The sequence below is a fragment of the Phyllobates terribilis genome, unplaced genomic scaffold, assembly GCF_046119375.1.
Source record: "Phyllobates terribilis strain yellow unplaced genomic scaffold, ASM4611937v1 Scaffold_5__5_contigs__length_657084704, whole genome shotgun sequence".
Taxonomy (NCBI): domain Eukaryota; kingdom Metazoa; phylum Chordata; class Amphibia; order Anura; family Dendrobatidae; genus Phyllobates; species Phyllobates terribilis.
In genome coordinates, this window is record NW_027362765.1 from 296,961,959 (window position 1) to 296,986,342 (window position 24,384).

Genomic DNA, 24,384 nt, shown 5'->3' on the forward strand with positions numbered 1-24,384 from the left:
TAACTAGGTGAGATTCCAAAATTGCATGAGTAAAATTCTCACCACATCTATGTAATAATAATCTTTATTTTTATATAGCGCTAACATATTCTGCAGTGCTTTACATACATTATCATCACTGTCCCCATTGGGGCTCACAATCTAAATTCCCTATCAGTAGGTCTTTGGAGTGTGGGAAGAAACCCACGCAAACACGGGGAGAACATACAAACTCCTTGCAGACGTTGTCTTGGGTTGGATTTGAACCCAGGACCCCAGCGCTGCAAGGCTGCAGTGCTAACCACTGAGCCACCATGCTGCCCACTGTCCAGTTATATGTGTGCCTACAGTGCAAAATGAAAACTTCATAGTGCTTTTAGAAACTCATGTCCAGTAACTGTTTTTTTACTCTTACTGGTCAGAATTTTGTGCACAAGGCTCGTTTTTCTTCTTAATTTATTAATACAGTTACAAGTACAGTAAAGCTGCAGCCCAATCACCCGTCACTGTATACTGTGTTGTAAGTTCAATACTTTAACAGCATGCTGTAAGCTCTTTTAAGGGAATCAATGCCCCAAAACCACTTATATGGGCAAAAGGTCTTTAAAATGTTATTCTGCTGACACATTTATATCCTCTAACTGTTGCTGCATTCCTTACTAAATAGCTTTTTCATTCATGTGCAAATAAGGCAATAAGTGCTCTAGGAGTGACAGAGCACTTTAGGAGCCACTGCCTCTCCAGGTAGTTTTGTTGCACAGCACCAGCCTCTTTCGCTCAATTGATAGCTCCCTGCTGATGTAATGTGAGATGCAAGAAAATCAGACAGTAAACCATCATCAAGCTAAAGAGGCTGGTGTTGGCTAGGGGAATAACCTTGAAGGCACTTACTCATTAAGAGCTCTGTCACACCCAAAACACTTAAGGAGCCACTGCCTCCTCGGGTTGTTTCCCCCCCAGCTATGCATAGAAGCAGCTATGTCCTCCTCCTTTATCTGGGTTGCATAATATATCTTATTAAATGACTGAAAAATAACAAATACACTGTGAAAAAGTTTTAGACAGGTGTGGAAAAATGCTGCAAAGAAAGAATGCTTTCAAAAGTAGACATGTTATTAGTTTATTTTGATCTATTAACAACATTTAACCCCTTTACCCCTGAGCCTGTTTTCACCTTCCTGACCAGGCCAAATTTTACAATTCTGACCAGTGTTACTTTATGAGGTGACAATGCTTCAACGGATCACAGTGATTCTCAGATTGTTTTTTCATGACATATTGTATTTCATGTGAGTGGTAGATTTAGGCTCATATTTTTTGCATTTATTTGTGAAAATATCTGAATTTTTGCAAAAATTTTGAAAATTTCTACATTTTCAAACTTTTAATTTTTATGCTCTTAAATCAGATGGTTATCTCACACAAAATAGTTAATAACTAACATTTACGACATGCCTACTTTGCATAAGCATCATTTTTGAAACATAATTTTTTATTGTTAGGAAGTTAGAAGAGTTAAAGGGAATCTGTCACCACTTTGGAGTTATCAGATCTCTACTATGGCCATACAGGTGATAGAAAAGTAAATCTATACATACCTGTATGGCCCATAGTAGAGGTTTGATTGCAGAGAAAAGCGCTTTAATCAATTCCATTTTGTACAGGCTTGGCGTCTGAGGGACGCCAAGAAATCCCCGCCTATGTGCTTATTATTCCCCCAAATCCCCACCTATATGCTTAATTCTCATATTCCCCCCCTCCCCTGCACGTCACGTGGCCCTGTGACGGGCCCTGTGATGTGCACTGTGCTCCCTGATTTCCCGGGCATGCGCAAAGCACCGCTCACATAGAGCACGCTTTGTTTCACTCCAGCCCTTCTCTCTGTGCACTGCGCTGCAGGTTTCTATTGCGCCGGGGAGTCACGGTCACTTCCCGGCGCCTGCGCAATAGAACCCTGCAGCGCAGTGCACAGGCAGACGGGGCCGGGATGAAGCAAAGCGCGCTCTACGTGAGCGGCGCTTTGCGCATGCCCGGGAAGTCAGGGAGCACAGTGCACGTCACAGGGCCCTGTGACATGCAGGGGAGGAGAGGAATATGATAACTAAGCATACAGGCGGGGATTTGGGGAAATAATAAGCACATAGGCGGGGATTGCTTGGCGCTCCCCGGATGCCAAGCCTGTACAAAATAGAATTGATTAAATCGCTTTTCTCTGCAATCAAACCTCTACTATGGGCCATACAGGTAAGTATAGATTTACTTTTCTATACCCTGTATGGCCATAGTAGAGGTCTGACAACTCCAAAGTGGTGATGTAGCACCCTGAGGATTCGGCTGCTACAGGGGTATTGCACCTCAACCCAGAGGTGTGATATTCCACTCCCGGGTAAGGATGGAGTGTGGAACTGAGCTCAGAAAGCTGCATGCACTACACACATCCCATTTCCGAGGAGCAGACCAACGGTACTCCCACTTAGAAATGTGCAGGTACGACCGAGTCTGTTCCTGGCTGGAGTGGGAGGGGGGTGGTACATCCCAGTAGTGTAGGGGCAGATAGGGGGAGCAGCCTGGGTAAAGATAGGAGCTCATTGGGTGCTGGTCACCTGAGCTCACACATAGAGGGAGTATTTAAGGTGGGCACCATCTAAGATCAGGGTCAGTCTGTGAGAGGTCAGTCTGAGAGAAGTCAGTAAGCCTTTGCAGAGGAGTGGAAGAGAGCAGAGGAGCAGAGCAGCCCCAGAGCAAGAGTGAGAGAGGAGAGAAAGAAAGACCCAGAGGGGGAGACAGAAGGAACTCTGAGAACCCAAGTACAACCCTAGGGTGAAGAGTTGGCAACAGGGTACCGGATCCCAAACTGGTGGGGGCTAAAGCATACCTCAGCCAGAGACCGGAGGCCGTGGGCAGGATCTGCCACGGCCACCCACCACATCCACCCTGAAGGCAAACCACGTGTAGGGTCAGGGAACCCAAGGCCAAGGGTCTCTCAACAGAAGGCCCAAGGGAGCTGGACCTAGGTGGATCCCTGGTGGGGACGGCCAGAAGAAAGGACAAGAAGGAGGGCTCAGGGACACGCTCCGGACTTGCTTGGGGGTTGGCTGAATCCAGGACCTGGTGGACGCAGCACGGCTCGGGTGGTCACTCAAGGCCGGAGTGACCGGAATATCTGCAGTAAGTAAACACCCTGAACTGCACAACCCGACTCTGTCTTTAATTATCATCTACGCTGCACCACCACAACCCCCATCCTCTGCACCTGACCCCCTGAGGCCATACCCCTCCCGTTGGGGGTTATACTATCTAAAGCTGCACCAACACCATCAGCCTCAGCGGACCCTGCTGCAGCGGCGGCCGTAGTGACCGCAATCCAACGGGTGGCGTAGTCGACATAACGAACTTTGTAACATCTGTAGGACTGCCACATACTCTGAGCTTGACACCCTGGGCACGGACCGGGTCACAGCCACTCGGAGACTACAACCCCCATCTGATCCGGCTCCGGGTATTCCCCTAAAGAATATGGCCCAGGGGGCGCGTCAGTGACAGATTCCCTTTAAAAGTTGATCAGCAATTCTTAATTTTCCAACAAAATTTACAAAAACAATTTTTGTAAGGACCACATCACATTTAAAGTGACTTTGAGGGGCCTATGTGATATAAAAATATCCAAAAGTGGCAGCATTTTAAAACCTGCACTCTTCAAAGTGCTTAAAACCACATTCAAGAAGTTTATTAACCCGTTCAGGTGCTTCACAGGAATCAAAGCCATGTGGAATGAAAAAATTAACATTTTATTTTTTCCCTCAAAAATGTTGATTTAGCCACAAATTTTGCATTTTCACAAGGATAATAAGAGAAAACAGACCATACAATTTGTTGTGCAATTTTTCCTGAGTACTCTGATACCCCATATGTGCCGGAAAACTACTGGTTGGGTGCACGGCAGGGCTTTAAAGGGTAGGAGCACTGTTTGACTTTTAGAGCGCAAAAATGCCTGGAATAGACAGTGGACCCCTGTCACGTTTGCAGAGCCCCTGATGTGCCTAAACAGTGGAACCTTGTGACCTAATTTCAGAAACTACACTGCTCAAGGAACTTATCTAGAGGTGTGGTGAGCACCTTGAATTCACAGGTGCTTTACAGAATTTTATAATGTTGAGCCGTAAAAATGAAAAAAAAATTTTTTCCTGCAAAACAGTTAGTTTTGCCTCAAATTTTTCATTTTCAGAAGGGTAACAGGAGAAAATGGACCATCAAATTTGTTGTTCAATTTCTCTTGATTACACCGATATCCCATATGTGGTAGAAAACTACTCTTAGGGTGCACGGCAGGGCTCGGAAGGGAAGGAGCGCCAATTGAATTCTGGCTGGATTAGATTGCAGATGCCATATCAGATTGGAAGAGCCCCTGAGATGCCAAAACAGCAGAAACCCCAACAAGTGACCCCATTTTAGAAACTTTGTCTAGGGGTTTAGTGAGCATTTTTATCCTTAAGGCGATTCACTGAATTGTATAACATTAGGCTGAGTAAATGGAAAATTAGCATTTTTTCCACTAAAATGTTGCTTTGGCCCCAAGTTTTTAATTTTCAAAAGGGATAATAGGAGAAAATGCATGGTACAATTTGTTACGCAATTTCTCCTGAGTATGCCAATAACCCATAGGTGGTCGAAAACTACTTTTGAGGCACAGTGCTAAGCTCAGAAGGGAAGAAGGGCCAGATTGGATTTCAGATTTTGCTGGAATAATTTGAGGGTGCCATGTCACATTGGCAGAGCCCCTGAGGTGCCAAACAGCCGAAACCCCCATAATTGTCCTTATTTTACAAACTACACCCCCCAATGAATTTATATAGGGCTGCAGTGAGTATGTTGACATCACATGTGCTTCACAGAATTTTATACCATTGGGTGGTGAAGAAAGAATAATTACATTTTAACACTAAAATGTTGTTTTAGCTCCAAATGTTACATTTTTATAAGGCCTAATAAGAAAAAATGGACCTCAGATAACTGTGCAATTTCTCCTGAGTGCACCAATACCCTACCTATAATCGGGAAATACTTTTCAGGCACAGTGCAAAGCTTAGAAGGATGACGCACCATATTGTAGTGAAATTTTACTGTTAAAGTTTCCAGGTGCCATGACCCCCTGGAAGAGCCCAGGAGGTGCCAGAACAGAAGGATCACCCATAAGGGACCCCATTTAACAAACTACACCTCGCAATGAATTCATTTAGGGTTGCAGTGATCATATTGACACCACGGGTGTGTCACAGAATTTTATATCATTGGGCAGTGAAGAAAAAATTATTAAATTTTTACCCCAGAAATTTTGTTCTAGCCTCAGATTTTCACACGGGGAAATGGATAAAATTGGTACCAAAATTTGTTACACAATTTCTGCTGAACGTGGCAATACCCCATAAGTGGCTGTATATTACTGCTTAGACACATAGCGAGATTCGGGAGGGATGGAGAGCTATTTCCCTCCTGGAGCACAGATTTTCCTAGAATAGTTTGGGGACTCCGTATACAGAGCCCATAATTGCCAGAAGTGCAGAATTCCCGTTTAAGTGATCTCATTTTGGAAATTGAACCCCTTTGGAAATTTATCTACAGGTGTAGTGATTATTTGACTCCATGGGTGTTTTCCGGAAACAAGCAGCAGTGGATGTTGCTGAGTGAAAATGACAAATCTGCTATTGTAGTGTCCAGTATATTGTAGTGCCAAGTGTACATTGTAGTGCCCAGTACATTTTAGTGCCCAGACATTATGCCCAGCTTGTACTTCTGGAGACATGGACCCAGTAAATTAAGACATCCAACATGTGGATGCTAAATGTGGTTTAGGCACACTGTGGGGCTCAGAACGGAGGGGAGCATTAGGATTTGGGAGTACAGAATTTGCTGAATTTTTTTGGGGGGGAGCCATTTTTCTTTTCCAGAGTCTTGTACTACCAGTAACATGGAAGGTCCCTATATTTCCATTAACAGATGATGGATCAGAGTGGGGACTTGCTTTTTTGTGGATAGAGTTGAAGCTTTTATTGAGAACATTTTACATAACATTTTTGATTACATGTATCCTGTGCTCTACACTGAGCACTTACAATGGGGTCTCCATTGAAATCTCCGAATGACGCGAAGCAGATGACAAGTCCAATGGATTCAATCACTATAATGAGGCAGCAGAGTTACTCTGTACTCCATCTAGCCTCTGTTCAGCATTGTCCTTCTTTTCAGAAGTGCACAAAACTGTGTCTGACTGCAGTTTTTTGCATGCTTTAAAAGACAAACGCCACCGGATCGTAGGCCAGACAGCTTCCACAGTGCCTCCATTTGCTTCATTATAGAAAATTTTCTGTTGGGGTTCCGTCTGAATCACGTATTTCAGAGATTTACACAGAAACCCCGATGTAAGCGCTCAGAGTAGAGCACAGGATAAATGTGAGCCGAGCCTTACGACAATCTTTGGGAGGCAGAATGAACAAATCAATAGTAGGTGAAGAATTGGTTTTATTTATTTTTTACACCGTTCTTTATGTGGTATAAGTGATAAGACGACTTTATTCTTCAGGTCAGTGTGATAACACCGATACCAGATTTATATAGTTTTTTATGTTTGGCTGCTATCACACACTAAAAGACGCTTTTTTTTTGCAAAAATATTTTTTTTGCATCACCATATTTGTGAGCTATAATTTTTCTGCATTTCTGCCGACAAGAGTAATGTGAGGGCTTGTCTTTTGTGGGACGAGTTGACGTTTTATTGGTACCATTTTCGGGCACATAACATTTTTGAACGCTTTCTATTCCTATTTTGGCAGGCAGAATTAACAAAAACCAGCAATTCAAGAATTCTTTTTTTTAATTTTTTTTTATGCTGTTCCACATGTGGTAAAATTGATAATTCAGCTTTATTCTTCAGGTCAGTATGATTAAATCGATACCACATTTATATAATTTTTTTATGTTTTGCCGCTTTTACAAAATAAAAACTTTTATAGAAAAAAAATATTTTTGCATTGCTGTATTCAAAGAGCTATAGCTTTTTTTATTTCTCAGCTGATGGAGCTGTATAGTGGCTTGTTTTTTGCAGGACAAGCTGGCGCTATCAGCTATACCATTTTTGTTTATATTCATCTTTTTGATTTCGTTTATTCCACCTTTTGTTCGGTGGTATGATGAAAAAGCATAGTTTTTTTGCCTCGCTTTTTATTTTCTTACAACGTTCAGTGAAGGGGTTAACTAGTGTGACAGTTTTATAGGTCAGGTTTTTTCGGACGCAGAGATACCAAATATGTGTACTTTTTTTGTTTATTTATTTTTTACATAAAAACACATATTTATGGGTATAACATTTTTTATTATTATTTTGTGATTTTTTTTAAAAATATATATATTTTTACAATTTTTTTTTACTTAATCACTCTCTGGAACTTTAACTTTGATCACTCTAATTGCTGGTATAATGCATTGCAATGCACTAGCATTTCAATGTATTATACTTGTCTGTGCTGTACTGACCAAAGCCTCTTAGACCATGCTCTGAGCATGGTCTAACAGTCTTTCCATAGCTAGGTGACCAGGGGGTCATCATGACGACCTTGGGTTGCCATGACGACGATAGGGCCCTTGTGATGACATCATGGGGGTGCCGATCAGACCGGAGAGGGAGCCCCCTCTCTCTCCTACCCTTCTAAATGTTGCGATCGATATCGATCGTAGCATTTAGGGGGTTAAATAGCCAGGGATGCTGCGGGCACCACTCCTGGCTGTGAGAGCCGGGTCTCGGCAATCATGTAAACCAAGCTCCCAGCAAAGCTTCTGTGCGCACGCTTGCCATGATGTACCCATACCTCAAAGGTCGGGAACCCCTTCCCTTCTATGACGTATGGGTACGTGAAAGGTCGTGAAGAGGTTAAAGTTAGTGAACAAAAGAGAAATCTACATCATCATTTGGTTTAACTCCCCTTTGCCTTCAAAATAGCATACATTTTTTAGGTAAACTTGCACAAAGCCAGGTGAGGTTGTGAAAGCAAGTTTCATGACACATTTCATACATCATGGTAAGCTTGAGCATTGCAACAAGTCACAAGGTAGTTATACTGCATCAGGAAGGACTCTCCCAGGCAAAGATTTCAAAGCCGACTGGGATTTCAAGATGTGCTGTTGAAGTCATTTGGAATGAGCACCAAGAAATCAGCAACATTGAGAATTGTAGACACAGTGTTCGGCGAATTTGAAAAAAAATGTCTTTTCATATCAGACAATGTGATTTTCAGGATTTGTTTTCTCATTTTTGTCTCTCATAGTTGAGGTCTACCTATGATATCAATTACAGGCCACTCTCATCTTTTTAAGTGAGGGAACTTGCACAATTGGTGGCTGACTAAATACTTTTTTTCCCCAGTGTATTGCCCCCACAAAACCCTGATCTCAACATCATTGAGTCTATGTGTGATTATGTAACAGTACTCTCTGGCCGAGGTGTAGGTGTGGAGGCCTAAACACCATATAAAGGTGTCACTGCGTGTGTGCGCAAGTGTTCTTGAATTACTGCCACTCTCTGACTGCATGCTGTTGTATTTTGGAGCAAGTTGGGACCCTTTGTTGTTATGAAGAATGAGCCAGACATTATTAATAAAATAAACTCTTGTTTACTTGATCTTGGAACTATGTAAAAACAGCTATTAGGTAAGAACACTTGAATTCTTCATCTACATTACTGTGGTGCCCCTGAGGGTTCAGTCGCCACAGAGGTACTGCACCTCACCCAGAGGTGTGGTATCCCCTTCACTCAGGTAAGGAGGGAGTGCTGCCCGGAACCCCAACACCCACATCCAACACTACACTGCTCCAGGCCGGCTGGAAGGGCAAGACGCAATGTATGTTTCTGCTGAGCCCTGTCCCTGGCTGGAATGGGGGGAACCCAAAGGTAGGGGGAACCAGTAGTGGGTGTGGGTGGAGGAAGTAGTTAGGGGGAGCACTTGTAGTAGGAAGGATAAATAGGGAAGCCATCTTAGGGTGTCAGTTCAGACAGTGAGGACAGTTCAGAAGAACAATCTGGGAGCAGAGTCTCATTAGGAGCTCTGCTCCACAACTAGGGCCTAGTGTAAGAGGCCCAGGTGGGGAGCAGGGAGTAGGCTCCGTTCTGTTGAAGGGATCCTAGGGGGTACGGCGAGTGCAGGACGGCACCCGTACGCCCCGAATCTGTCAGAAGACAGAAGGATCATAGGCCGCAAGAAGGGGACCGGCCACTGACCCAGTCGTGTACTCCAGGTCTCGGCTGGAAAAACCGGAGGCTTCTGGCTTATATAGTCAGTTGCCGAAGCCTCATTCTAATCCCCATGAGGTTCAAGCAGGTCTGGGAACTCCAACAAGACAGGAGGGACTTCAGAACACCCGAGCAGGATTGAAAGTGAGCAGCGCAGGGCAGGAGGGAGAAAGACCCAGCGTGAAGTCGGTCTGGCTAGGAACACGAGAAAGTGGGGTTCTGTCAGGTACTCTTAATCTGCCTGAGGAAGAGCTGAACCCCTGCCTGGCGAATGCATTGCGACGTGGGAGGCTGTAAGCTGACACTGCACCCTGAGGAACTAAAGAGCTGTGAGTAAAGACTCGGATGACTGCACCGCACCGCCTCTGTCCATTATTTCGTTTGCGCCATCTTTCCCCCTGCACTACAACGCCCAGCGCAACTTACACTACCTCCACTGTCCTGGAGCCAGCTCTACCTGTGGAGACCCAGGCCATCCCTGCTGCCGTAACACCACCTCCAGACGACTGCTCCGCAGCGGCGGCTCCCTTTAGCCGCAATCCACAGGTGGCGTCACGAACTTTCCCAAACCCCATATTAAAATATCCCCTTTTGCACTGACCGCCCTGGGTCACGGACCGGGCCAGCCACTGTGATCTCCCCCAGCGGCATCCAGAGGCCCGGCTGCCGAGTACCCCACGGCCCTGGGGGCGCGTCATTACATGAGAGAGGCACAAACATTTCAATTGCAGACAGTGGCATATCACTTGTGAGAAACATTGCTGAAGTACAGCTGGTTAAGCTGAGGACCTCCATCTTACCAGTTCAGGGCCAAACAGGTCAATGTGTTTCACTGTGACCACTGCACCCAGTACTACACACTGTGGACTATATAAGGGAGCTCTTCCAGCTGCTATAACTTATGGACGAGTCCCAGCCTGGCTGATCCCGTATTTATTCACTAAGACCTCCAGGACTGGCAAACACTAAGACTCGTGCTTAAAAGTCTCTTTCACTAGGTGCCCCAACCTTCCTGCTGCAGGAGAACTGCTGCCACTGTTTCTTGATGTTGAAGGAGCATACTACCCTCTGTGAATCTGCTTTCTTCTACGCACCTAATTTGGCTGACATTGCTGGGAGTATCTTCCTTTTCTGAACCTGAACTAACTATAAAACAGCAACTAAGCTACTAGTGCCCACTTCCTCCTCCCCAAACCATGGGCCTACCTTACAGTTAACCCTGTTCACCCCTTGTACACAGGAAACTGCAGCCTAAGTAGGATAAAATACACAATAATAGACGGTTCACACAAGATAATAATCAGGACTCTTCAGAGAGGGTGTTCCACATCTTCTCCACTTTTACAATTACATGAAGAGACAGAAGGATTTGCACAAGCCTTAAAGGGGTTGTCCACTACTTTATATGATCCCCCAATGTATTCCCCCAGGGCCCATAAGTGTTTCTCTAAATACCTTGTGGTGCCTTTTCTGCTTGTGAGCGGCGCTATCACTGGCCGCTCACAGGCATCACGTTACCCCCGGCTGCAGCCGGCTCTGACATCCGCTGATGTCACGTCAAGTTCCGGCTGCAGCAGGGGGTACTCACTTCTGCGTTCCATGGTGGATGCAGGGCTGTGGGCGGGGTTACCCAGCACGTCACACCCGGCATCCACCGCACGCTCTCCCTCTCCTCATTTACTGGGAAAGCGTGTGGTGGATGCTGGGTGTGACGCACGGGGTAACCCGGCCCACAGCCCAGCATCCACGGCGGGGAGCGCGTCACTGATGTCACGCCTCACTTGGCGTGACATCAGTGATGGGTCACGTGATGCCTCTGAGCGACTGCTCAGAGGCAGAAAAGGCACCGCAAGGTATTTACTTCTGGGCCTCAGGGGGATACATTAGGGGGGTCATATAAAGTAGTGGACAGCTTCTTTAAATCTATAGAAGATCTGTGATTAGTTCTCCTAAGATGTTTGTAACAACCTCACTGCTGAATTCCTTCAAAAACTGTGTACAAGTGTGCTTGAAGAAATTGATGCTGTTTTGAAGTCAAAGTGCGGTCACATCAAGTATTGCTGTGATGCAAATTTCTCTTTTGCTCATTCACTTTGAATTTTGTTATTTGAAGAAACTATTAACACTTCTATTTTTTTAAAGCATTAATTTCCATCAAGTTTTCTATACTTGTCTAATACTTTTGCACAGTATCTTAAAGTTAAGCTTTGTCGTGGGAAGTGAGGTAAATTGTAACCTAACTTGCATTTCGCAGATTTATTGCGCATTGAGTTGATGAATTAGTTCACCAAGTTTGTGATTTTCTTTTGGTGAAATTATGGAAAAAATTCTCCCATTATTTTCTATAAATTAGCGAGTCGTTAAAACTAAGCACACAAGTCCACTTTGCCATTTGGATACTGTGTAAAATCAGTTCCAAGTTCACAGAGAAGAGAATGTCAACAGAAATTGCACTTATTTTGGTAAAATGAGAGTACAACCTGTGTTCCTGTAATAGTGAGGGAACTTATCTGATTTGCTAATGAAATGTTTTTGAGAAATTTTATAATTGATCTACTGCTACTTTGTTTTTTTTCATATCCAATAGTTTCACTTTAACCCCTTAATGACCGGGCCATTTTCCATTTTTGCATTTTTACTTTTTGCTCCCCTTCTTTCCAGGGCCATAACTTTTATATTTTTTGGTCAATATTGCCATGTGAGGGCTCATTTTTTGCGAGACAAATTGTACCTTTGAACGACACCACTGGTTTTACCATATCATGTACTAGATTACAGGAAAAAAATTCCAAGTGCAGTGAAATTGCAAAAAAAAGTGCAATTCCACAGTTGCTTTTTTTTTTTTACCATGTACACTGAATGCTAAATCTGACCTGCCTTTATTGTTCTCCAGGTCATTACGACTTCGTAGATACCAAACATGTTTAGGCTCTTTTTTATTTAAGTGGTGAAAAAAAAAATCCAAATGAAAAAAAAAAAATGGTTCCATTTTCCGAGAACTGTAGCGTCTACATTTTTCGGGATCTGGGGCCGATTGAGGGCTTAATTTTTGTTCGCCGAGCTGACGTTTTTATTGATACCAATTTGGGTTAGATCCGATGCTTTGATAGCCCAATTTTGCATTTTTTTTATTGCAATGTTACAGCAAGCAAAAAAACTTAATTCTGGCATTTTAATTTTTTTTCTCGTTACTCCGTTTACCAATCAAATTATTTTTTTATACTGATCGGGCTATTCTGAACGCGGCGATACAAATTTGTGTATATGTATTTTTTTATTGTTTTATTTTGAATGGAGGCGAAATAGGGATGATTTAAACTTTCATATTTTTTTATTTTTTTAATATTTGTAAAAACTTTTTTTTTTTACTTTTTACATGCTTCAATAGTCTCCATGGGATACTAGAAGCTTTACTTATCTGATCACCTCGGCTACACACAGGCAATAATCAGATGTGTGTAGGCAATGTGTGTAGCAGAAATGCTCACTTGCTATGACTACGATTATTTACTATGATACTACTATGTCAAAGAAAAATATTTGTATTCTATTAGTATTAAGCTATGTTCACATCACGTTTTAGTCTATGGTCAGTGACTCTGTTGGGACATACATTTGAAGCCCTGAAAAATTGGATTTAGACTTTTACAATGATGGAGCCATTATCTTTAGTGATGCAGATTCACTTTGTGTTCTGTCAGACATCATTTTCAGGAATATCCACCTATCTGAGGTGGGCACTAAGACGCAGTCGACCACATACTGATGCCCAACTCAAGTAGGCAGTTAAGGCCAAACATGATGTCTGCCAGACTCGGTCTGCATCATTACAATCAATTAAACATCGGAATCCCTTTTTTCAGTGCTTAAAAGGGTTGTCCACTACTGTCACATTGATGTCCTATCCATAGGATAGGGCATCAATCTATGATCGGCCGGGGTCCCACATGTGGAACCCCGGCCGATCAGCTGTTATCGGTGCCAGCGGCCGCCGCCGGAAGTCCTTACCTGCGGTGCTTGGTCGTCCATCTGTAGTGGCGCCTTCGGGGTACTGCACATCCGCCTCCCATTCAATTGAATGGGAGGCGGATGTGCAGTAACAAGCACCGGCCACTGCAACTTGACAGCCAAGCACCGCAGGTAAGGACTTCCGGCCGCCACCGCCGGCACCGATAACAGCTGATCGGCGGGGGTGCCACGTGCGGGACCCCAGCCGATCATACATTGATGCTCTATCCTACGGATAGGGCATCAATGTCAAAGTAGTGGACAACTTCTTTAAGACCTAAGCACCGACTGAGCCTCTGATGAGTGGATAAAACTTGATGTGAGCATACTCTTATACGATTTATAACAAACATGACTAGGTCAAGAATGAAATCAAGGCAACGATAAAATTGTGGAAGAGTAAAAGTACTGAAAACATGAGTCAATCATTCTCTTTCTCTCCTTTCTTACACAGTTCAGATGAATTGCAGTATACTCCACTCCAAACCAATGAAGCTTCTTTTGTTAACAATCAGTGGCAGCTTGGAAACAATGAGCATAGTCTTAATTTTGTGAAGCGCTGCATCAAGTATTTTCCTTCCATCAGTGTACGAAAACAGGGAGTGGACCAGCCTATAGCCTGGGCAGTCACTGAACATTCTGTGGAAATACGTATGGGCTACACCCAACCAACCTACAGGAATTTAGGACTCTCCTCTATTATCCTACTCAAGTTATATGCTATCAGTCACAACAGGGGGTTTCCTATCTATGCCCATACTACACCTGATAATGAAGCAAGTCAAGGTGTACTGCACAAATCAGGGTTTCAACAAAGGGGCAGATGGTTACAGTGGACCTTCCAGCCAAAAAGTCCAATAGCAAAATACTAAAAGGCAGCAGAAAAGAAGCTACCCATCATTTCTATTTTATTAAAAAGACAAAAGGTTGTATATCAAAATCTCCTCTCCATATAAGCTTAGTTACTTGTTCTACAAATGTATCAGCTATGGTAATTCCCCATACCATTCAACGTTTAGTTAAGGACCATTCAAGGGTCTTTTTGCAGAAGTCTCTGCCCATTTCAAATGAAAAATATTCCCATACCTAAAAGGCATGGTTGTCAGGGCAGTGCCCTATGCATCTCTAAGTGAACGTGTTATACAATGTTGTTAAAGAATAATAAAATAATATACTGTACCCATGGCAAGAATAAAATCTATTGTTTAAATTTTTTTTGTCATTTCAGGAGTAATTTAAAATATCCCTGAAATCTTTCAAGTTCCACCTTAGGCAGTATGCTTTATAATAAGCTGACACATAAGCTGACTACACCTGTTATATAAATACAAATTTGTAGTGATCATTCTAGGCAGGATGACAATGACAGGTGACATTTCTATTAGGGTGGTTTATGTCCAGGTTCATTGGTCCGGATCCCCCCCCTCTCGCAAAATGGACGATCTACCGATTAGGCCATAGATTATAATGGTGCAGACTGAGTCAATGTGTGCTTTGACGTGTATTATTCTTGGACTTATATACTTAGTGAAAGCGGACACTCAGACGCAAAATATATAGCGCCCCGAGGGTTCGGTTGCTACAGAGGTATTGCATCTCACCCAGAGGTGTGATATCTCACTTCCAGGTAAGGATGGAGTGTGGCTCAGGACCCTAACACCCACATGCACTACACCACATTTCCGGGGGACAGGGCGACAATGCTCCCAAGAGTGAGCACAACTGTCCCTGTCCCTGGCTGGAGTGGGGGAGGGAACACCTAGAAAGGGGGGAACCCGGTAGTGTGTGGGTGGGGAGAGTAGATCCTGGGTGCACTGATGAGAGAGGTATATAAGGTGGGCACCATCTAGGATCAGGGGTGAGTTCAGTCAGAGAGAGCAGATAGAGAAGGAGGCTGGGAGCAGAGGCTCTGCATGGGCTCTGCTCCGCAGGCAGGCCAAGTCTTAAGGCCTGGGCCTGGAGGAGAAGAAAGGAGAGGAGAGGAACGGAGGAGGCTCCAGGAGTGGAGTGAAGGGACCCCAGGGGTGCGGACCGACCAGCCGCCACCGCACGCCCGCCGCTACCAGAGTAGGGGGGTCAGGCCAAGAAAGGGAACCGGATCCCTCATCTAGTGGAGGAGAGCAACTACCCTCAGCTAGTAACCGGAGGCCATGGCATTGTACGTGCACGGCCCCTCACTACACCCGTTAGGAAGGCACCATATAGGACCCAGGGAAACGGAACATACGTTTGCCCGCCAAAGCCCGAGGCAGCTGGACATAAAAGTGGTCAATTTTGGGATACGACAGGCCAGAGAAAGGACACACGAAGGGGGTCCTGAAAAGCATTCCAAAGGTACCTGGGAGTTGGCCGAACCCCTCACCTGGTGAGCACAGCACGACGTGGGCAGCCATCACCTGCAGAAGTGGCTTGGAGTGTAAAACTGTGAGTAAAGACCCTGGACTGCATCACTGGACTCTGAGTCATTACTGCTGCTCCCGTGCACCATCACCCCCACCATCTGCACTCACTGCCCTGAGGCTATACTCCTCCCATGGGGAGTTATACTACCCCCTGCTGTGCACACAACATCAGCCTCCGCGGTCTGCCCGCAGCGGCGGTTCTCGGTGACCGCAATCCACGGGTGGTGTAGTCGGACATTTAAACCTTACAAAACTCAAATAAACAGATCCGCCACTGGTTTGACCGCCCTGAGCCACGGGACCGGGTCGCCGCCACAGAGACTACAACCCCCAGCGTTACACAGAGATCCAGGGGGCACGTCATATACAGGTTCTCAATATTTTGCTTTTTGATGATTGCCTCATCTTGTTAACATTATAGTGAGTTTCCCCATATTATTATAGAAGTATATTGGACCATTGGTCTAGCTCACTTTATCTATATGTCAATGGTAGTAGTAACGTCTAAATAATAACATAAACAAGAAAGGGAACACCCGATGCATGAAAATATGTTATAGAAAAATGCACTGTCAAGCTGGCATCCCAGGAGATGGAAGCAGTCTGCATGAACAAACAAGAATTGAAAAGCCAACTCAATGTCGGAATTTGTCAGTAGTGCTCTCCCTTGCGCGTTGAATAAAACAAAGCGACAGCCCTGTCAAAGGTAAATACCCTCATTTACAGACTTACCCTTGGGATAAGATAGGTGGTAGATGAGCCAGAACTTGACATGCTCATTTTTGAGAATGACACCCAAGAAAGAGACTCAAAAATTAAGGAAGGAGATGTCCAAAAAGAGGCTTCACCTTTCTAAACAGCTTCTAGCTAATTACTTTAGGGAAATTGATGCACCAACAGCAATTTTTTATTTTTTAAAAAGGGGGTTGAACAAGTGTAGAGTAGGGCACAAATCAGAAACAAAATCCTGTTCTAAGTAGGGATGCTTCCTTTTAATTGAGGTTCTGAATGAGCCACAGTGGAATCTCTAAGACATGTACTGTTTTCCTCAGACCTACCCTTTCTTTGGATGAAACTGGATGGTCTGCTGCGTCATTGATAAAGGAGGGTCAAATAGGTCCCACCACAAAATGAGCAGTTGGGATGAAATTGACAAGAAACTTAAAATCGGCAATAGTCCTCAATCCTCATCAAAGAGCCATTATACTCTTCGACAAGAGCTTGCATGGGGAATGGAGGTTCTGGAATAGCAGATATGGACAACAAGGAGGCAGAAGAGGGTTGCTGAGACATTACACGCCATAGCCACACTTTTGTACCCTTGGAGTCCCGGACAATGTTCAATGTTTGAGCAAGATGCACTTGCACTTTTTGTTATACTGCGACCAGATGAACCTGCCATGTACTTTGCAAGCACAAAAAGTAGTATAGAAGCATATGAAAAACTGGCCAGTCCTATCTGGGAAAAGCTGGATGTAAAGACAAGCCAAAATCAAAAAGACATGCAATCAGTTGTTGAAAGGTTTAGTTATCACTGCCCTCTTTTAAAACACCCCACCCACCGATAGATACACAATAGATGCCTTTCGGCCAACCATTCATCCGGCAGATATCTTGCCCATTTCATACACAGCTGTGCTGTACGAGAGAGCCGTTGTCAGGCCCCTCTAGCAGTGGCTTATCTCTCTGAGAACAAAGGGATCGGCAGTCAGAAATCGGACACGCAAGATCCTTATCTTCCCCGACATCATATATCAGACGAGTCGGGAGGCTCTCATACATTTTGGACTGTCAACTGACGTTACTCTATTGTGTAAGGTGGCCTTTAGACTTCTGATGTCCTGTCCTGTAACAGGGGCAATGAAACTTCTTGAGACACATTCAGATATGAATTAAGTTGAAATCATCCTGTTTTAGAGTAGTAGAAAGCTGTTTCTAGCTGTAAATGTCTGTATGTGTTCTGCATGTAGTAACATTAAAGGGGTTTTCTAGGACTTTAGTTTAGCCTCTTTGGGGCTAAGAAATTACTAGCCTGTTCTTTTCTGTGCCCTATGACGATCTCTTCCGGCTCAGAGCAGTAACGGACCGCTCATGCCGGCAATTTTCCAGCTTCCTGTGATGTCACATCGAAAGAGGAGATCTTTCTCTTCCACTCTGCTCTGTTAACGGGGCGTCACTGTCAACATTATGCTGATTGACAGCTGCCTCCCCGTTGCTGCAAGGAGTCGGCTGTCAATCAGCATGATGTTGGCAGTGATGCCTTGTAGACATAGCAGAGTGGAAGAAAGCTGCTCTGTCGATGTGAGGTCAAAGGATGCAGGGGAATTACCGGCTGAGCCAGGAGAGGCCATTGCAGGGCAAAATAGGCAGGTAGTTAGCAACTACCTGCTGGTTAGTTCTAAGCCCCATAGGGAAAAAAAAAAAGAAGTCCCGGATAACCCCTTTAAACACCAGCAGGCATGCACACACACGGTCATGCACATGCGGTCACGCACATACGCACACGCAGTCACATATACAAATGCAGACTTGCACATATATGGGAAAATGTGCACACACACAAAATATACTGACATATACAAAGACACATACAGCCATAAACATATTTGAAGACATGCACAAAAATACATATTACAGACATACATAGATATACACAATCATGTATGCACACACATACACACTAGGGGTATTTTTACATTTGGAAGCTGCACATGTCACTCACCTTCCCCTGGCATGTCTCCTGTCTAGCTCCTCTCAGGTGGGAAGCAGCAGTGCAGGGCACACTGTGTGACGTCACTGTAGCAGACACGGCCGCATACAGGGCCACGTCTGCTAGCACACAGACAATTTTAAAGGTGTAGTCCTGGCCCGGCTGAAGAAGAATCAGGTGGCCCTGCACAGCTGCTAGGGGAGAGGCCAGGGGCTCCTCGGCCCAGTCCACCTCTGCCTTCTGGGATATGTGCGTCGCATCGGCACTGCACAAAACATTATAAAGAGGGCCATGGCCCCCTTAGCCCTGGGCAGAAGCCCAGATTGCCCTCATTATAATCTGCCTATGACCGTTAAAGGGGTTATCCGGTACTTTTAAAAAAATGCCAATGTGTTGTAATGATAAATACAACCTTCTTTCTAATTACCTTGTGCTGCTGATACTGCCTGTGAAAAGAGGAGGAAAACACTGAGTAAACGCTAAAAACATATAATTTTATTAGTTCATTTCATTAAAAATTACACGAATATTAAAGGTCATTCAATATTGAGATGTGGAGATGAGTAACCCAGTGCAAGGCTGGAACACCCGGTCACAGTACAGTTTCCCCCGAGCTGTCGTGTCCGCGGAAGCCCCGCCCCCCGTCACGTGGCTCGGCCGGCGCCAGGCAAGAGCCACGGAGTGCAGGAGAGATCAAAGATAGGGAGCAGGGCGCCGCAAAACAGGGCAGAGGGGGCGCATGCGCACCATACGCAACACAGCACATCCGCCAGCAGTCGCAGATATATACAGGGGATACCCCCATACATGGACCAGTGCTGCAATAAATGCAAGAGAGAACGTTACCCAACCTGGGAATAGTTATATAAAAGAAAGTGCAATTGTGCCTGAAAGTGACTGCCAGTCAGGATGTATACGTATATACATCCAGAGTAGCAGATCCAAGTCTAAAGTGCAAATGTACAATACACTTCACCTGTGAGAATACAAAGTGCAGGTAAATAGTCAGCATGGGCACATCACACAAGATGTACAATTCCTACAGACAGCATATATGATATGTATTATATAAAGCTTCATATCCGTTTCATACTTCATTTTGAATTTCATTAGTGCTGAATTTGCAGAGGTTGATGATCCATGCCAGTAATTCCCAAAGGAGTGAAGTCCTCACATTATACAACTCAGGAAAAACCAATCCCAGAGGGTAATGTCCTCCAAACGTTTAGTTAAAATGCATCATGGCAGAAGAAGGGAGGAAAGAAGAAAGGGTCATATGAGACCCTAATCCTTGCAGACTGTAAGCATTAATTTGAAAAAACGAAATTAGTAACAGAATAGACCAATTGCAATAATAATATTAAAACCGAATAAAAGCGACACAAGATAAATATACTAATAACCCGTGGCCACAAAGAGGCAGGGAAAAGGCAGAGACACACATTAATTACAAATATGAAGCAAAGCCCAATGCCTCATTGAGGCCTTGCGGTACCATGGTTCCCAGAAGTGTGATCCAACGGCATTCCTTTTGTGCCAGAAGGTGTTTAATGTTGCCCCTTCTAATGCCGCATTGTACATGTTCAATACCACGCACCATAAAACATTTAGGGTTACAATTGTGAGCCTTATGGTAATGACGGGGTATTGTTTTTAGTTGAGAGGGATCTATAGCGGTTGCAGACGCACAAATATCCCTCACATGTTCGCGCGTACGTATCCTCAATTGTCTTGAGGTTAATCCAACGTAAATTTTAGGGCAGCTGCACACAGCATAATATATTACCTGTGAGGTGGAGCATGTGATGTGCTGCTTAATCATATACGTCTTCTTCCCATTGGCCATAGCAAAGCTCGTCGATCTCAATATATTTTTGCATGCAATGCAATCACCACATGGGAAACATCCAGCGGGGGGTCCACGGGTTCCAAACGGGTTTACTTTCATGGGGACATAATGACTTTGTGTCAATAAATCTTTTATGTTAGGGGATCTTCTTGGCGTCATAAGTGGATGGTCTGGAATGAATTGAGACAAAGCGGGCTCAGTTTTTAAAATATTCCAGTGCTTCCCCAAGCACTCCCTCATGGTGTCCCATTCCCCATTGTAGGTTGAGATGAACCGAACTACCTCATTGGCAACATGGTTTTTGGGGGGTGGATAAAGTAATGTGTCCCTCCCCCTCCTTTTAGCTTTGATATAACCATTTCTGATACATCTATTGCTATAGCCACGGGCTCTAAATCTTTCCCGCATGTCATCAGATTGTGTTTCAAAGTGCATGTCTGAGGAGCAGATCCGTCTGATTCTCATAAATTGTCCCACCAGGATACCTTTAATGGTAGAGTATGGATGTCCCAAGCTGGAATGTAGAACCTTTGTGGACTTCCGATGGACATCAGCCTGAAGTTGGAATGAGGAATCCACACATATCTTGATGTCCAGAAAGTCCACCTGTGTCTTGCTACTGGAATGCGTTAGTTTAATATTGAATGTGTTTACATTCAGTTGCAGCATAAATTCCTGGAGTTGGGCCTCAGTGCCTTGCCAGATGATCAGCAGGTCATCAATGTAACGTATCCAGCACTGCGCACGGTCAGCGGCCTGCACACCTCCCCCGCCAAAAATCTCTCCCAGTAACCCAGGAAGAGGTTGGCATAAGAAGGGGCACAGGCCGCCCCCATCGCAGTGCCGCACCCCTGCAGGTAAAATACATCCTTGAACACAAAGAAATTGTGCGTCAGGATGTATGCCAACAACTCCAGGATTAGGTCGCAGGTCTGGTCATCCCAGTTGCTATTGTGTAAAAAGAACTTGCATGTCTCGAGGCCATCTTGATGTCTTATACAGGTGTAGAGTGCCTCTATGTCCGCCGTAACTAGTATCATATCGCTATCCAGGACCATCCCATCGATGCGGGCCAGGACGTCCGTCGTGTCACGTGCATAGGAGGGCAAAGTTTCAACCAAGGGTTTTAAATAAAAATCAATGAATTTACATATTGGTTCACATAGCCCCCCAATGCCGGACACGATCGGATGCCCTGGCGGCTCCAACGGGTTCTTATGGACCTTGGGCAGAAAGTAGATGGTAGGAATTCTGGGGAACTTAGTAGTCAGACCATCATAAACTTTTTTGGGGATAATGCCCTTATCAAAGGCCCGAAACAATATATCATCCAGTTCAGCACAGTAAGTAGTCACTGGGTTCCGCTCTAGCCTACAATAGGTTGTTTTGTCCCTCAGGTGTCTAAACGCCTCCCTCTCATACATACTTTTAGGCCATAATACAATGTTCCCCCCCTTATCAGCCGGTTTGATGACCACATCGTTCATAGCCTGAAGGGCATGAAGAGCCCGACGTTGGTCTGAAGTCAGGTCATCAACGATGCGGTTAGTAGGAATTTTACGAAATTCATCTATCACCAATTTGACAAATATATCGACCGCTGGACATAAAGACAAGGGGGGAAACCTTGTAGACCGTACAAAGCTGGATTGGGGGAACATACCTGTATACTCGGGGGCCTGCTCAATCAGCAGATCCTCAAGGACCTGTAAGGCTTCACTTTCCAAGGAATTAGTTGGAGGTTGTCCTTCTGTCCCTCTCGTGTGCAGTTTTTCAGAATGAGTTTCCTCGCAAATAAGTATAGATCCTTTGCTGGAAACAGATTGAAATTATTAGTTGGTGTGACTCGCCCCCTGGGCCGTGGGGCACTCGGATCCGGGCAGTAGGGGAACGATGGGAGTAGTAGTGGCAACCCGGTTCCGTGGCTCAGGGTGGTCAGGCCAGTGGTAGTCCGTTATGTGCTGTTAGCAATGTCCGACTACGCCACCCGTGGATTTGCGGTCATTAGGAACCGCCGCTGCAAGGCAGACCGCTGGGGCTGATGATGTATGCAGCTGGGATGGTGTAACTCCCCACGGGAAGAGTGCGGCCCCAGGGCAGTGTAGTGGATGGTGGGAGTGATGGTAGTGAGAGTCCCAGTGCTGATAGTGCTGGAGGAGCAAAGGAGCACACAGACAACAGGTTGCAGTCCAGGGTCTTTACTAGAACAGGTAATTGACCCCCAAACAGTCCCAGCTAGGAGGGGACCTGGATGTCTGAGAGCAACGAGGAAATTGGCCCTGGTCAGGGTGAGGGTGTAGGCCTACCGTGCTTTCTGTGCTCCTTCTGGCTATCTCCTCGTTATAGGGTAACAGCCCACGTTTCCGAGCTTTCCGTGTATTCTCGCCTGTATGGCCTGCGACGTGGGTTCCTTTCTGCTCCCAGCCTTGTACGGCTTTACTGGTCCCTTCGGTTGTGGCAGGGCCTCCAGGCTTCTTAGGCCAAGGAATATACAGTCCCTTGCGGACTGGTTCTCTGCTGGGGGATGTAGAATCCTCCCAGCCTCAGACACCAAAGTCTGGTAAAGTAAGTCTTTTATCTGCCAAGACAGGCTCTCTTCGCCTCTTGTCTCTGGCTTGTGGCTCTCCTCCTGCCACACTTCCTCTTAGGTGCAATACAACTGTCTGTCCCTGCTCTGCTCTGGGACAAGTCTCAGTCCTGAGACAGGCCTTCAAGTTCTCCCTAACCCTGCCCCCAGTACCAGCTTTTATAGGGGCAGCCTGCTCCCCCTACTGGCCTGAGACAGGAGGTAATGCATGCTAATGTTCCCGTGACTAGAGAACCTCCCCCTTGCTCTCAGACACAGCTTTAATACATTTTGTGGCATCCAGGCCAGGGTGACACATTCCCCCCTAGTAAAATTTAGTACTCCGGGACTAAACAGTAAATAAAGAATAACATGCATAACCATAAAACATTATCAGGAAAGTGACGCACAAATTGAGTTCTTAAGGTCACAGTGTGGCCTGTGACCGGGTGTCCATATCACCAATACAACGGGGAGCCTTAACCAGGTGGGGGTCTGTCCTACCCCAAGTCCTTTACAGTCTTAGTTCATTCCTTGGTTAGGCTCCGAACGCAGTCCATACAAGGTCCCGGTTATAAAAAGTCCATAACCTGTGAGTCTTTACGGTAACTGCAAGAAACTGAAACACAGAATTACCAAACAAGCATGTAACTTGGCAAACAATTCAACATTTGGCAACAGGGTTATTTACAATTAGTGCATCCTATATTCTCCAGCGAGCGGGTATCTGCCTCTTTGTGCTCCTGGTTGACCTACGTAGCCCACTGTCTGGTGGTGGACCGACCTGGCTTTCCCCACTAGCGTTAGGGGTACAGCTACCAGCTGGGTGTACAGGTAGGGCAGGCAGCTGTCTGCGGGTCCTTTGGCTTACCGCAGGCATGGCAGGCTCACTGTCAGCAGAGGGTTGACTATCCTGGGCTGCTGGTACAGGCTCTTCTGCCTCTGGAACTGCTTGCTCCTCTTCACCTTCCGGCTCTGGTGTTGGTTGTTGCTGTGCCGGTTGCAGAAAATGCAGGACAGGTACCACTATGGCATCATTTATGCGAGTCCAGGACTGAGGGAACTCTCCGAGAACTGTGCTGATCATTTCCTCCTTGTCCTCTGCGGGTTCAAGGTCACTCTGATCCTCTTCTGCACTACGGAGTTGCTCGGGGCATCTTTTGAGGTGGTCTCTGGAGACGACACTAGTGGTTTCTCCTCCGTCCTTGGTGATTACGCACACCTTTGGGTTGTCGTGGTCAGACTGCAGTACGGTGTAGGGTTCCCTTTCCCACTGGTCGTCCAACTTATGTAGCCTTCTCTTCCGCTTCAGGACCTGCTCACCAGGTTCTAGGGGAACAGCAGGGGTGTGTTGGTTGAAGAGTCTTTCTTGCCTTTCTCTCACCTGGGCCAAGCTCCTCTCCACACTCTCCTGTACCTTCTTGTACTGCCGTTGCCTTTCCGTATCCCAGTCCGCATCCGGGGAGGTGTCCTCAGGTATTAGGACTCCCATCTCCAGGTCTACGGGCAGCTTACCTGGTCTGGCTCGCATCAGGTAAGCCGGGGTGCAGTTTGTAGCATTCACCGGGATATTGTTGTATAGGTCTATCAGGT

General features: G+C 45.4%; 1 protein-coding gene across 3 annotated transcripts in view; it reads left to right on the top strand.

Annotated features, from left to right (window-relative positions):
* LOC141273038 (glycine N-acyltransferase-like) overlaps positions 1-24,384 on the top strand; it is a 132,751-nt gene that overhangs the window by 77,235 nt on the left and 31,132 nt on the right. For 2 of the 3 annotated variants that reach the window (XM_073684361.1, XM_073684364.1), the window contains one exon: positions 13,719-14,443. The exons of the other annotated variant lie outside the window; for it this stretch is intronic. In XM_073684361.1, coding sequence (XP_073540462.1) covers positions 13,719-14,136 — 418 coding nt within the window. In that variant the 3' untranslated portion in view covers positions 14,137-14,443. Of the gene's footprint in view, positions 1-13,718; positions 14,444-24,384 lie in introns of those variants that run through there. 3 annotated transcript variants of the gene reach the window in all.